Source organism: Manduca sexta, chromosome 11, assembly GCF_014839805.1.
Source record: "Manduca sexta isolate Smith_Timp_Sample1 chromosome 11, JHU_Msex_v1.0, whole genome shotgun sequence".
NCBI lineage: Eukaryota > Metazoa > Arthropoda > Insecta > Lepidoptera > Sphingidae > Manduca > Manduca sexta.
This window is the reverse complement of record NC_051125.1, coordinates 853,177-868,491: the sequence shown is the minus strand read 5'-3', so window position 1 is coordinate 868,491 and position 15,315 is coordinate 853,177. Positions and strand designations below refer to the sequence as shown.

The following is a 15,315-nucleotide window of genomic DNA, read 5'->3' as shown; positions in this document are numbered from 1 at the left end:
TTTGGGGGGAGGGTGTCTTGTAAAACGTTACGATGCGTAACAGGCGCGGGAGGGGGATCGTACAACGCGTTACGTAACATTGTTTATTTTATTTTAAAACAATAACAAAGGTATTTTAGCGACTTTCCGGTATTTTGCGTAAAATAATTGTGAATATTAGAAAAAAAATTATTTCGAGTTACATAACTTTTTGAGGGAGGGCATACAGGAAAACGTTACGGCGCTTTACATTGGGGTGTGGGGGGTCAAAAATCTTCAAAAATTGCGTTACGTAATACTTAAACGACCCCTCAATCAAATAAGAGAAAATAAGAAATATATCTCACAAAATACAATAATATTTTTTGTTTACGACAGGGCTGGTTTGGAGAAGCGGTCGGCGGTGGCGACTGCGCTGAACTCGGGGCGTCGGCGGCGGCAACCCACGCCGGCGCTCGGTAAGGCAGTCACGCCGTATGTCGGCGTCGGTAAGCAGCGCCAGAACACTTCACTGTCCGTCTGTCGCTGTGTAGTTAGACACCTTATGTTATTGGAAGAGAGTTCACATTCCTCGGACCTAATCCTTGCTCGGTGCGCCAGTCACAATGTATGACAGCTTTGGTAATGCTGTGTAGTTAGATAACTTACATCATTGGAAGAGAAGTCATATTCCTCTGCCAAAATTCTCGCTCGGTGAGGCAGTCACACAATGTGACAATTTGATAAACGTCAATTCCTATTCATGGCGAATAGTTGATACCTTAATCCTTGGAAGACATCATATTCCCCTGCCAAATCCTTTCGTGTTTGGTAAGGCCGTGACAAAAAACAGCAGCTTTGGTTAACGTCATGCATTGGCTATCGCTGTGTAGTTAGATACCTTAAATCCTTGAAAAAGAAGTCATATTCCTCTGCCCAAATCCTCTCATAGCTTACACGTTCGGTGAAGCAGGCAACTTAACAGAAGATGGTCAATTTCATTGCCTCGTCGCTTTTCAGTGGATTTTAATGTTTGGTGATACGGCGATCTATCGATAAGGTATTCGTCTGCTTGTTACGCTAAATATAGATAAGAAATAGGCTATCCGTTTAAATGTTGCTATACAGTTAGGCTTTTGATACCCGGAGAGTAGGCAAAGTAAATTCCACTGCCATGAATCCATCATCCATCATAAACGCTGGAAGTATGTCGTTTTCTACATGTTTCACTGTAGTTAGATCCTTTATCCTGAAGACATCCTCTAATCCTAGACCCTTTATGTTGGTTTATGTGATGTTCCGTCAAGGAACTACTGCCATATGCTTTTCTGCCAGTCTATTAGCTATGAAATTTGAATTTTATACTCTTGGCCAAGGACGCAAATTCCTATACCCGCGAGTAATTCTGTGGGATGTTAAAATACTTTTAATATTATCATTTAGTTTTTTCTTACTTATTAGGGTATAGAAACATACCGATATTGTACCTTTTAAGTCATTTTTGCAAAATAAAATGACATACAACACGGTACCCTTTCAGTTCAATAAGGTGGAATAAATTGTTCCGAGCTTGTTCTGGGTCAAAAAATAAAACAAAATAGTGCGTGTTTCCACCATATTAACTAAGTGCTTCAAGGGAAAGGAAATACACTGGAAAATGCAAAAACCTCTAAGGTAACTTCATACATACATAACATAGCTTATTACGTGAAAACGTGACTTCGTATCTTATTTGCAAGTATTAAAAAGGAGCCAGATAGTAGTAAATATTTTTTCCTTTAGCTAACCGAATAGTATACCTACGTAATATGTTTAAAAAAATACGCCAAAATTAAACATACGATTGCTAGAATATAACTGATGCAATTGAGAATTATTATTAAAAAGGCCGGTGAAAAAATAAAATATAAGTCTATGCATTCATAGACTTATATTTTATTTTTTTCACCGGCCTTTTTGATACATTTATCAATAACTTCATTCAGTAGCTTTTTCACGTAGGTTGTGCCAGACATTGAAATACAATTTTAGATCCCTCTCGTTCTAAATGCTGTTACTTCGCTGTAAAAACACTACAAATCATATAAATCAATAAACAAATGTACAAGTGCCTACTAAAACTTTTATAGCAAATTCATCTTCCATTTATATTGCTTTCTTTTAATGACTTGTTCAGGTTTACAATGGTTTTTTTTTTCAGTTGTTTAAGCTAGGAACGTACATTACCATAATAATGCTAAATACATCTATCAACTAAGCCAACAGTTAGTACGATTAATGATACTACCGCATATTACATCCTCGCCGGCTCGGCACAAAATTTTGTAATAAATGCCTGAAATAAATTAAGAAGGTATTTAAATTAAATGTCATTGCAATCCACTTGTAAATGTTTGAAATATTAAATGCTTCATCGTACTGCTTCGTCGAATACAATATTATGTTATAAAATATGACTTTTATAGATGCATAGACATCGTGAGCTGACGTGGACAGCTCCCAAGGGACTTAGGTATGCGCCAGAACGGATAATTTAAAACACATGACATGCATGACACGTTCACTTCAATGTAATTTTACATGCACTGTAGGTTGATAAAATTGTTTTTATGGTTCTAATATACTTGACTTTTCAATAAATAATACACGTGAGTTCGCAGGATTGAAATGCTATGTTATTGGATCTCCACTTTCTAATAAATCTTATATACTCAAAATAAGCTAATCCGTTTTGGGAAGATACTATACTCGTTCAATTTCGCCGTGATGATGTCCTCCACGACGTATCCGTCGACGGCGACATCTGGCTATATTCTGGAGTGTGCTTGAATGTAACGAACCCGAATTTAGTTGGGAAAATGCGATTGCACGTCAAACAGCACAGTAGGCCCAATACATAGTACGTAGTTATAAGTTCTCTTCGGTGTCTTTCTTAATTGGCGTTTGGCATACAGGCTTTCAAGACACACTGCTTCAAAATTGTGTATACCATCAGTAACACATCTGCGCCACCGACAACCCTTTTGCGAGATTCGTTCCCAGTTGTCACTTGGGATGTTGCAGATTGTTAAGTTTCTTTTTAGGACATCTTTATAGCGGAGGCATTGTCCACCAGATTTGCGTTTGCCTGTTTGTAAATCAGCATAGAAAATAGACGAAGCATGCGATTTTCTTCCATGCGTATCAGATGTCCACACCAGCGTATCTGAGCTTTTATAACAAAGACAATACCCACTAGGCCCATCCTTGGAAGAACCTCAGTATTACGAAAAAGATCTTGCTATTTTATGCGTAAAATTGCGCGTAAGCATTTCATGTGTAACGCGTCTAGTCTCTTATTAACAGTTTTGTAAGCAACCCACGTTTCAGAGGCATACAGATGTATCGGTAAAATAGCACTGTACACTGCAAGCTTGGTCTTAAACTTGAGATCGTGAGAGTCCCACACTCTTTGGTTGAATTTTCCAAAGCCGACAACAGACAGATAGTATCTAATCACTATCATTAAGTCTTAGTATAGGCAGGTACAATAATCTGAAGTGTTGATCGTATTTCTGAAATTGCTTTTAGGCGTAACCAGCTTTTTATCTGAGGGAGACGGTTGCAAATCTCAAATAGTCCCAATAATACAACAAAAGTACTCACGTACTTACCATACAGGAGTATACACTTTGTATTGAATTCGGACCCCTATTTACTAATCTAACCTTTTATCGAATCGCTCAAACAAACCTTATAGAAACACTGTTAGTGGTGGGGGACAAACGTATCAAATAGCGTATCCCCCACTGACTAACTAGAATGTAGACACAAATAGCGACATTGTCTCTCACATATCGATAGTAAAAATGTCCCATAGTTGAATCATTTGTCTAGAAAAAAAACTTGTATTGAACTCAAGCGGCTGCCTTTCCTCACCCCTATTCCCTATGGGTACCCCCATATAGTAATTTTTTTCAACAATCGTGACACCATCAACAAAATAACTTCGTGGTCTTATCGCTGAGTTATATAAAACTGGCGAATATAAAAGAAATGGCAATCTTTTTATTATGAAATCGTCTCGTGAGCTTCGTATATGCATTCCTTTTACTGCCATGTTTACCACAATTGTTTATCGAGTCAGAATGTTAAGGAAAATCTGTAATATTATGTCTTTCGGCGACATTATATTGATAAAGAAACGTCGTAAGGCGTAAATATTTGAAGATTTCTTGCTTTCGTGTAACATTTGGTACATTTTATTAAGTCTGCTTTGTATGCAAGGGTGGATCGTTCTTTTGCGATAAAAAGTAGACTATGTGCTACTCCAGATTGTAATCTATCTCTGTGCCAAACATCCAGATCCGTTTCGTTCTCGCGTGATTGAGAAACAAACATCCATCTAAATTCTCATTAATAATATTATAGATTATGATGACTGTATTATGTCTAGTACAGAATTTAAAAGAAATAAAATCGTATTTACACTTAGCCAGTTTTGAACTTTTCTACTGTTTCGACTAGGGAAGCATGACCATCTCTGCTTAATCATTATTCCACCACTGAACTTACTAGGTACAGTGGACTCCCTTTGCCCGTATAAGGCTGTTTGGTTTTCAAATAGTACATATGTTACAGGAGTGCTAAACGACGTGGGATCATTCTTCGACTCCCTGCGCGAGAACCTGGAGACCATGGCTTCACTGTCCCCTGAGGAACGATCCAATTTCTTCCACGAGCCGCCAACTGTGGTCCAAGCGCCTGCTAGCGGTAAGCATAACTTTACTAGAGTAATATATTTTTTTTTATTGCTGCCGAAGACAGACGAGCTAACGGCCCACCTGTTGGTAAGTGGTTACCGTTGCCCATGGACGTCGGCACAGCCAAGCCGCTGTCTACCGTGAAAAAACTTTTTCGAAACCTCGTTTAAAGGACAAGTCATTACGCCGAGATAACTCCGAGGGAGATAGTTCATTCCATTCCACGCTACTTTTCCACGGTAGAATTAATTCAGCAAGGATCAGTGGTGAAGAGTCCATATAACCCGATTCATCCCGGCTTCCCTTTATATGGAATTTATGTAGAATGTAGTTATAATCATACCGATTTGCATATATTATTATTATATTGATTGCTGATGTATATAAGTGCCTATACGTTGTATCGGGTTCTCTAACGGAAAATTTAACCTTTCGCCACCGGTAAGAACACATTTTCTAATTTTGTGCTTTAAGGACTACCTCGGTTGCATAGTATTCGTGCTAGGTACACATTATCGCTTTGTTTTGGATTCAAATCCCGAGTCAGAGAGTGCTATTGGGTTTCTGCTCAGTATCAGCGCGGAGTCTAAAATTAGTGCCTGGTACGGCCATAGCTTTCTTCTATCATAGGACGGAGTACCTACATATGGTGAAAAGTGGGTGCATTAGATGCGTCTTCGCATACTCCTCCAGGGATAAAATGTGTGTGTGTGTGTGTGCTTTTAAAGGTCATTTTAGCCAGTGTGTTTGAAAAATATTGTATTTATGATAAAAAAAACTACATGATTAAATGTAGGTTAGTACCACTCCCTTCTCATGTTTGAACTTATGTAAGCACATTTTCAATGTTATCAAATAATATACGATTCCCGGTAAGCACATTTAGTTTAAATACCTTAATTAGGTCTATAATTATTGATTACGAATATTCTTCCTTGGGGGGCTATAGATAAAAAATTGACCAGGGAATAATGACGTCAACGCTCAAATGGTATTTATTAAATAATAATGTTATGAATATCTACATACATAGACCATTGACAGCATGATACCTCTTTCGCCTTTTGCAAATACAAATCATATTTAATCAGTACCTATATCCTGCGGGTAAACGTCAGTTAACAGGATTACAAGTGGCCTGGAGTCATTAGGTATAACGTATTTTACTTTTAGTGACAGATATTTCATCATTGGAGTTGTAATCACGCACAACAGTACGTTTTATTACAGGCTAAGTACGAAAAAAGTGCCTCATAACATAGATCGGAGTAGTAAACTTGTGCGAACAGTAAAAAATAACTTATAGTACCTATAAAGTACAAACATCTGTTCCAGGATATGTATGTGATAAATCCAAAATGATAAATATTGCATGAATTAAAGTCTACTTTCGCAACCCTTACTTACGTGTAAATTTTTCGCTCGCTGTCAAGAGACTGCTGGCAGCACATTAAGAGCGATCTTAAAAGCATGAAATAAGCTCTATTTTACCTTCATTTTTTGATAGCCTAGAAGATAAATTATTAACATATCAAAATTGGTTAGTTTTGTAGTTTGACTCAACAAGACAAATACTTTTGTACAAGTTTGACAAAATACTAATCATATTTTAGCTAAGGTAAAAACTTTACGAAATCTCGGAAATTTCATACATATTCTTGTATGTGTAGAAAGCAATTAAAATATACGTAACTGTTAAGTATGCCACATCTGCTTGTAAAGTAAGAAATAAACTGAGTTTTAAAAATATCTTTAAGCATACAGAGTTGCGGTAATAACTGGAGGGTAGTAACTAGTAACTTTGTAACTAGGCTGACCAGTTGCCCGTAAGTATTTAAAGGGACACCCATGTCCTTTTGTCATGAATTTAACTGTAAAACCCTAAGTTTAATAAAAGCAATAAAGAATGATATCAGTTCAAAGAAAGGAAAAAGCGTCGATGGGTCTAATGAAAGATAATCTGAAAATAAATTAAAAAAAAAATGTGTTAATAATGATTTCTTATGTTTACGCGAATGTTAGACATTGAAACAAAATTATTTTGCTGATTTAATCTCGGATTTTATATATGGTCACGGGGCCCATTCCCGGTCTACAAAGGCTGCAAAGTCTTTAAAACGTTGAAGGAAAACATTATAATATAAAAACTACAATAAATAGTTTTATTTAAGATGTTTTAATATTCAAAATGGTCGTCGCGTATTTTATTCTTGAATCCCCTAGAATGCCGATGTCGCCTAAAACGAGTAAACTCTAGCAACCCTATATGTTACATGTAACGGACTTTAGACCGTAATATTGTTTATTCGTTGTCTTATTAGCTGTAAGGATGAGTAACGGCTTCATTACATGGTATTTTATGTAACATAAGAAAAGTTACTTTCCGAGTAACTTTAAACGTAGACAATGAGCCTTGTTTCAACTTTTAACTCGATGTTTGTTGAATGGAACTTAAAGTTAACGAAAATTTAGATTCGACAAAATTGTGTACACTAAATAATAAATTATTACAAAATACAAGACCTATAGCTGAGCTACCTTACCTAATTTCTAATGGTTGGTATGATTGGAGTTGGATAGCCAAGATTCTTAGATCAGGTATAGACCGAGGACTACAATATTTCTTTGTCCATACCAGTAGGTATCATGTGCCATGTGCAGTATAAATTATGTAAAACTTCGAAGACGATTGTAATGCTCAGAGAACAAAATAATTTATACAATATCGCATACATTAATACAGATTATTCAGTAATGTAATAAATTTCTGTTTACCCCTTTTCTTTCTTAAATAATTCAAAAATGGTATAATCACTAATTAATTAAATTTATAGATAAGCCCACGTCATAAAAAACAATGTTCTAAATATGAAATCACAAAATACATCCAGTTTATTCCAATTCTAAAATTGAATCATTGCACCATTTCAAACAGGAAACCGTATCGGCAATTGCAACTATTTGTAATGACAAGTCGCAACTCGCAGTTGCAAGCCCGAGGGACAACTTCCAATTAAACTCGATCTGCCACCGTCTGTGCTTGATACATGAGCCCCGTGATGGATTAACTTGCCATCAAACTTGCTGATTAGTTTGCTAACAATAGGTGTGGTTTGTCGCACTAACCTAGTCGTAGGTGGGTTGTTAAAACTTCTCAGAAGCCTGTGTTGGCGTTACAAAAACAACTCCGTAAATATTTTTGTTATTCACAAGCATTTCTCAAAATTTATATTTTTATAGATTTGAGACAAGGCTTTGTATATTTTAAGCTTAAATTTATATCATAAAAACCGTTTAATAAATAATATTTCTATTGGATTAAATGATTTTCAGAACGCTATAATGGAAGTTTTGAGTGATAGATTATATTGTTTGAATTAAATCTTGTATCGTATCGCGTCAATTTAAAAGAAAATACCAATTTATTGGTATCAAAAATGTTTTAAATTTAAAAGCAATGATGCAACTTTCAAGTCTTTCGTCATCTTACGAGTAATTACGTATATTACAAAGAGTTTTAGGTCTGGATGTAGTGAGTAGCCTTTGAAACTACTGTTCCGATTATTGAAATTATATTACTATTGTCTTATCTTCTTACTAATTTTATAAATGCGAAAGTGTTTAAAAATGTTTTCATATTCATTAAAAGTAAACGCAAAAATAACTAGACGAATTTGGATGCAATTTAGCACACATGTAGACCGTGTCCTGGATTGAAACATAGGCTACTTTTTATTCCGGTAATTTGCTCCCATGGGAAATAATGGATTTTTTATCAGAATTTTTAAGTAGACAGCACTGACTTTATACAGTGTTTTGACGACGCGACGTTTTTAGCGGGAAAGGCCTTTTACACTGGCAAAGTCGAAAACAGTTGCTTGTGATGAGATCCTCTTTATCCCGAGAAGGCACTAATGCTGGTTTCATTTAATATAAAATTAAGTATAAAATTTAATTATTTACTATTTCCATAACACTTTACGTCATAAACAGTATATCCTTATCATAATTATTTAAATAATGTAATGTGGCATAATTTGTTATTCCTCAGGGACTCTGTGACCCACTTAGTAATAGCCAATAAATAAGCGATATATTAGTTTTTTAATTAAGTACGCAACTAAATACAATTATTTATTTTTATATTGCCACGGTAAAGTGATCCAACCTGATGGTAAGTGGTGAGGGGTCCAATAGAATGTCGACTGACGAGAGATGATTACCCCTCGACAGTCGACACAATTATGCCGGCCTGTCGGATCCGGATATACACAGGCTGATCCCGGAACGCGACACATTTACATGGGCCACTATGGCGGGTTTTAACAACTTGTGTACGGTGGTCGCTATCCGAACGGATATTAAATACATCACCACCAGCATTATTTTATATATAAAGTCTATAAAACGTATATTTCTCGTCCCTTCCTACTATATACTGCCTAAAAACTTTTATCATATGTTTTTCTTAATCGCCTATTTATAGTCTCATCTCATAGGTCATCGGCCCTTATTCAAATTACCATTTGTTCAGTCGACTTATAAAATATCACTATGCAAAAGTGCTACATCATGCCATTAAGCTATGGGACATAATAAATACAGAAGCCCGACCTTAAACACATTAAACCACGCACTGCGGATGTCAATTATCTTTGATAAGGATGCCGCTTCCTCGGAAGATCAGGGCGTTGGCATTTGTAACAGATTTTATGGCTGGCCTTTGAATATTTAGTAGGCAATCGCTAGCAATCCACTTGATGAATTATCAAAGACGCTTATAGAAATGATCGCTTGTTAAATTTTTAAACTTTTGAGCTGGCTTCAGAAACAACAGCTTCCGTTCTTCGATTTCGGCTCGAACCAAAGGAATCTAAATTCTTCCCCCCGAACAATGTGCCGACATGCGTCTTCTCTGTTCCCTTATATCGTTTTTAATATCTTAAAGCCTATTTCACAACGTTCGAATTAATGATATCAGCCAGTTAACAAATAAAACAAACAACACTGAAAACCCCCTTTGTGTACCATTTATTTGGGCTTGACTTCTGTAGTTGGTCGCATTATATACGATTAATGTTTACTTTTATAGTGAATAAGACTTCTATGTTTTATGTTGAGGGGCTTCTTGTTCCGCTCTTAGCCTAAAGTAGGTCGGGTCGTTGTAAGTGGTATGCCTGCTAAGGGTCTAGCCAGCCTCCTTCCTGAAGCGCAGGATCTCTCTGGTTCCACGGGAATAAGACTCTTAATGTATTGCTTATTTGTACCAGGCGGCGGTGGTGGAGGCATGCACAAGATCTACTCTCTGCGCCCGGTCAAACCCTTCGGCAGTATCAGGTGTGTATCCACTTTTTATAGTAGATTACCGTCATACTAATTACCTGAGGAATGATGCTAAGTTATCACTTACGCTCATAAACATGATAAGTACTTGAATAATCGTTCTAGGCCTTGTTGAGATTTGAAATCAAAAGAAATATTAAGAGAAGCCCTGACAACATATTTAATTATAGAACTTATCAATAACCTTTTAGCAAGGTGCTAACATTTTGAAACCAGTAAAGACCATGGTTCGACTCCCGGTCTATAAGTCAAAAGTATTTTTGATTTTAACACTTATTGCACATTGCACAAGATTGGAATTGGGGCTAAAGACTTTCACGTTAGATGAAACAATTTTAGTTTCTATTACTTTTACACATTTACTCAATTTACACGCACATTTATGCACAACAAATACAATATAATACAGTGTACACATTTGTCGTTTAGACGGTTTTGGACTAAAGCAACGCGTCGACACGTGATTTTCGACAAATAAGCATACGCGCTAAACGCTCAAATGTTACGCTACATTAAACCGGTTCATATACAAATATTGTCTAAAATATCGTTGTACGTAGATCTTACAACCGCAGATCGTATGTGGAGGCGGATCATGGATACCCGGGGGCCAACAACCACGACCCTGGCCTGCTGTGGACCGGACTCGGGCGGTAGATACCCCCCCATGCCCTCGCGACGCGCGCAGCCCACTCACGCAGACCCACGCATCACAAATCCTTACCCTGGGTACTCGAATACCCGCAAACCCGATACCCGTTTGATAAAGTTCGATTCCAATAGCGATTTAAGTTTGTCGGATCTGATTTTAGCGCTGCAGGAATTTTGTTATGTTTAAAAATACTCGCCAAGCCTTTAAATGTAAGGATCCCAAAATATATTTCAATGGCATCTATTTACGAAATAAGAGTTCAATCATAAACTATGATTAAGGAAACATAGATATGACCATCTCATATATTCAGGGATATCTTAAGTTAAAGAAACCATGGTAAAACGAAATGGTATGAGATTTGTCATATACCTTCATGATTAATATTTTAGTTTAAAGCTATTGAGTATGTTTTTAATTATTTAATTTCCTAATTGAATAGACTGGTTGAATCATTGAAGTAATTAATGTCTAGCAGTTTAGTACGTAGGAGTTTCAAATGTTTTATATTTTTATTTATTATTCTAACATTGGCTTAACTTGCTAGACGCGAACTATTTCGACATATTTTAATTTAAATGAAAGTATATGGCTATCTAATTATATTCTAGTCGTAGTATGTTTTAATTTATTATGGAATATTACCTCACTTTCCGCATACCAACTGCCCAAAATACGCTTCAGTAAGATAAAAAATTAAATTAAGAATATTTAACTTTCTTCATTCGACAATCAGTTTGAAAATTCATAATCGCATTATTAATTTTACGTTCGGAAAATAGTGTTTCATAACCAATGCATTTATATATCTAGTCATAATAATGTATTTAAATTTTGGTCATTACTCGAATAAATTCGAAATTTTCTTAATACTAAATAATTAAAATATAAATTAATGGAATTAATAACTTAAACATTAAAAATAATATTTGTTTGTAAATAATCCATCTTTAATCAATGTATTTTAAATTAAATCTGTTTTTAAATTTTAAGTTTTAATGTGTAGTGATTTTAGATATATCTAGTTTACGGACGTTTACTGTATTTATGAAAATTATAATTATTACCGGGGCCTTGTGTTTTATTTGTTACTACAAATTGGTATTATCTCCCAAATTGGCAATCGAAAATATTGAACTGACTGAATATATTTGAGAAGTAGACATTTAATTTGTTTTATACTCCGAAAATCTTCCTTTGGTAGTGTATTATTGAGAATATTCTACAAACAACGAGACAAAATGTGAGATATAAGGATTTTTGAAAGATTTTTGATTTTTGAGTTCTTAGGCGAGGTACTCTGGCGGGGGTCGCACTCGAGACCGAACTACCCATCGGCCATGCATGCCCTCGCGGTGCGCCGCCGCTTGGGATTCGGGGTGATTTTTATAGAGGTTTTCTTCCTCGCGGTCCGGGCGGTTAAGCCAAAACCCTCGGTCCAGCAGGAGCGCGAGACATATCCACAGACCTCCATACCGGATTACGAACTACGACGGCGACAATGGGAGAGAGAGTCCCCCCACTGCCTGCTCGGGGCGGGATGAGCGCATACCGAGCCCGTCGACACCTCCGAAACAGAACCGGGAGCCGCCCAAGATGGGCCAATCACGTCACACTACGATACGACGGCCGCCACAAGAGGCGACGACCGCCAACCACCTCATTGTCAGGATATTTGCCGGCGCGCAGATCAGCCTGACCGGTCTGATCGACGCGCCGTTGCCCGGGGTGCACCACGTGGAGGTTTCCTGACCTAGCACATCCCAGAAGATCAGGCCTGAGACTCTGCGACAGTGGGGGCGCCGCCGATCGAAGTTTGTTGAACACTAGTCTGTATGGCCGCCCCCACGGGTCCGCGTCGAGAGTCTCTAAAAACTCCCTACGTGCCGCGACCTTGGCCCTATGAATGGCCACCCGCAGCGCTCTCTTCGCCTCCTTGTAGAGGCCGTAGAGCTGCCGCTCCTGGTCCTCGTGATTCTGACTGCGAATACGGCGGCGGTGATGCCTGGCGCATCGGCGGCGCGCAGCCACGCATGACGCGCGCAACTGCGCTAATTCCACCGACCACCAGTACACCTCCCGCCGCGGAGGACGACGGAGCGCCCGGGGCATGGCGGCGTCGCAAACATCCGACATTGCCACCCCGACACCCCGAACCACTCCGCCTGCTGCTCGACCCCGCACCGGAGGGTCCGGTGCGGGGAGCCACGAGACTGCCAGAGCGGCCAGCCCTATGGTTTCCTTGTCGAGGCGTCCCAGAGCCCACCGCGGGCCGTCCTGTCGAGGGGCACTCGGTCCAACACTAGAATACTCGGCCGAATACTCGGGGCGACGATGGTCCGACAACGATAGATCCACAACAGACCCGCCGTTGTGCCGCACACACGTGTTCACCGACCCCCTGTTCAGGACGGCCAGGCCGACGGAGATCGCCCATTCCTGGTACCGCCCACCGCGAGCGTTGGTCGCCGGCGAACCGCAGACCGCGGACTTCGCGTTGAAGTCGCCGGCGACGATCGTCGGGTGAGGTTGGCCCTGCTCAACCAGGGTCCCCAGCCGAACAAGAAACGTTTCGAACTCGGCCAGAGGTCTGTTGGGGAGAAATAAACTCCTACTATCCACAAGTCCCCCAACAAAGCCGCGACGCATCCCTGGCCCTTCTCGACTTTTGCGAAGGGCGTGGAGCCAGCGGCACTCTGGGTGATGATGGCCACCGACCCGTCGATGTCCCCTACCCAGTTATCGCGGGGCGAGACAAAATACGGTTCGGCGACCACGGCCACTTGCACCGACCATTGCGCCAGGCTTTAGGACAACAGGTCCTGGGCGCGGGCCCAGTGGTTTTGTTCGCCTGGAGCAAACTGAGGTCCATTATTGATGGACGATCTCCTCCAAATCCATCTCGGCGAGTGGGATGTCCCCTGGAGTTAATCGCCTCTCGTGAGCCAGTGAAGGTCTCTGAGCCGGCCCCATCAGCGCCGACTCCAATCTAGCCTGCACTCTCGCCTCTACCAGCTCCATTATTTCTTCCGTTGATTATTTGCTGGTGGACGCCTCTAGATCTTCGAGGCGGCGCCGGAGGAAAGAGTTTTCGTCCTGCACTCTAGTACTCTAGCGGGGGGCCGCACTCGAGATCGAACTTCCCATCGGCCACGCATCCCCTCGCTAGTTTAATTCATTTTATTCCCTTTTTTAATCGTTTTGTGCAACGGGCTCTTTTGCAAGTTATCGCATCCTTTTTGTAGAATTGTCTCAGTTCCGGAACATTTGGATTCCCATTTAGAAGAGCATTCCTCAAAACCTCATAGGACTGTGTCTTTTTACTGGCAGCTTTAGTGCACTCAGAATTGCATTGAAAGCTTCTGTCAGTGGCCGCAGATGACCCTTCAATAATATGTTTACCTTGTTCGAATAATTTCACCAAACAGTGATCAGACGTGCCCAGCGGTTCATGCACACTGGTTACATACATTTCGGTTGGACAAGTCATCAATATAAGATCTAGACGGGCGGCAGTGTCCCTTGATCGATCAGGGAGCCTGGTGATCTCATTAACCATTTGTATCAAATTATTTTCAACTGCAAATATAGATGCTTCCTTCCCTGCGTGGTTAGTTTTCGATGACCCAAGCCATTGCTTATGATGCGCGTTGAAGTCCCCTAAAATAACTATTTTATCTACTTCATAATTATTTCTTTGGTATTGTTTTAATTGCTCAGACAAATGCTCAAAAAGACTAGTTTTATATTTGTTTTCTTTGTGAGATCTGTAAAGACACCCGTAGATCCACCGCTGGTTGCCATACATTATTTGAATCCATAGGACAGGAAAACTATTATCTTTACGTAGACGTTGGTAAACCAAATCGGAGCGGATGTAAACACATACACCAGCGTAGAGTTTGAAATGTGTTTCAAGCACGTAGCCATTACATTTTAAAGAATCCTTGTTTTTTGGATCACCGATTTTCGTTTCCGTCAAGAATAGGAGAGGAGGACGCTCTGTTTGGAGATGATGGTGAACTTCGTGGAGATTCGAGCGCAGTCCGCGAATATTGGCGAATTGCATTCTACATAACATAGTGGAACCGTTATTAGGCATGATTACTTTTATTAAGCTTACTCTTTACTTAACCATTGTCAGATGTTAATGTTAATGTTGATTCAATTTTTTGCCCGATCAAGGTCCAAATATGGTATTGCCGCTTTGCGGGTGTCATGATCATCGCTGTCCGCGGCTGATCGTTCAGCCACGCTTTGTCAATGTATCCTAACCGCTCAGCTACCACGATGAGCTCAGCGGTGTGTACCGCTGGCAGCGGTACGACGACACGGTTCTCATGTCAGGAACGTTACGTAGCGACGCCGCTGCCCGCTTCGCTTTGTTTCGGCCATCCTTCCTATTGCCCCATACATGCCGCCCGCTTGTCGCTGTGCCGCTCGCCGTTCGATACAGAACTCTTCTTGTTGCCCGTTCGACTCGCGCCTCCTCCTGGCGTATTTCGTACCTTCCAATAATTTTCATGGTCATAACGGCGCGGCGCGGCGGCTAGAGTCGCCTGTGAGACCCGGCGAGTCGCATCGAATCGTGTTGTATTAATTTTGCTTTTTCATTTGCTT

The 15,315-nt window shown here is 39.7% G+C and overlaps 1 protein-coding gene across 1 annotated transcript in view; it reads left to right on the top strand.

Annotated features, from left to right (window-relative positions):
• Positions 1-11,582, top strand: part of LOC115447205 — a 34,539-nt gene extending 22,957 nt beyond the window's left edge. The window contains exons 3-6 of the mRNA XM_030174194.2: positions 358-437; positions 4,579-4,710; positions 9,971-10,037; positions 10,604-11,582. Of these exons, the coding sequence (XP_030030054.1) occupies positions 358-437; positions 4,579-4,710; positions 9,971-10,037; positions 10,604-10,700 (376 nt within the window). The 3' untranslated portion in view covers positions 10,701-11,582. The remainder of the gene's footprint in view (positions 1-357; positions 438-4,578; positions 4,711-9,970; positions 10,038-10,603) is intronic.
• The last annotated feature ends 3,733 nt before the right edge of the window (positions 11,583-15,315 follow it).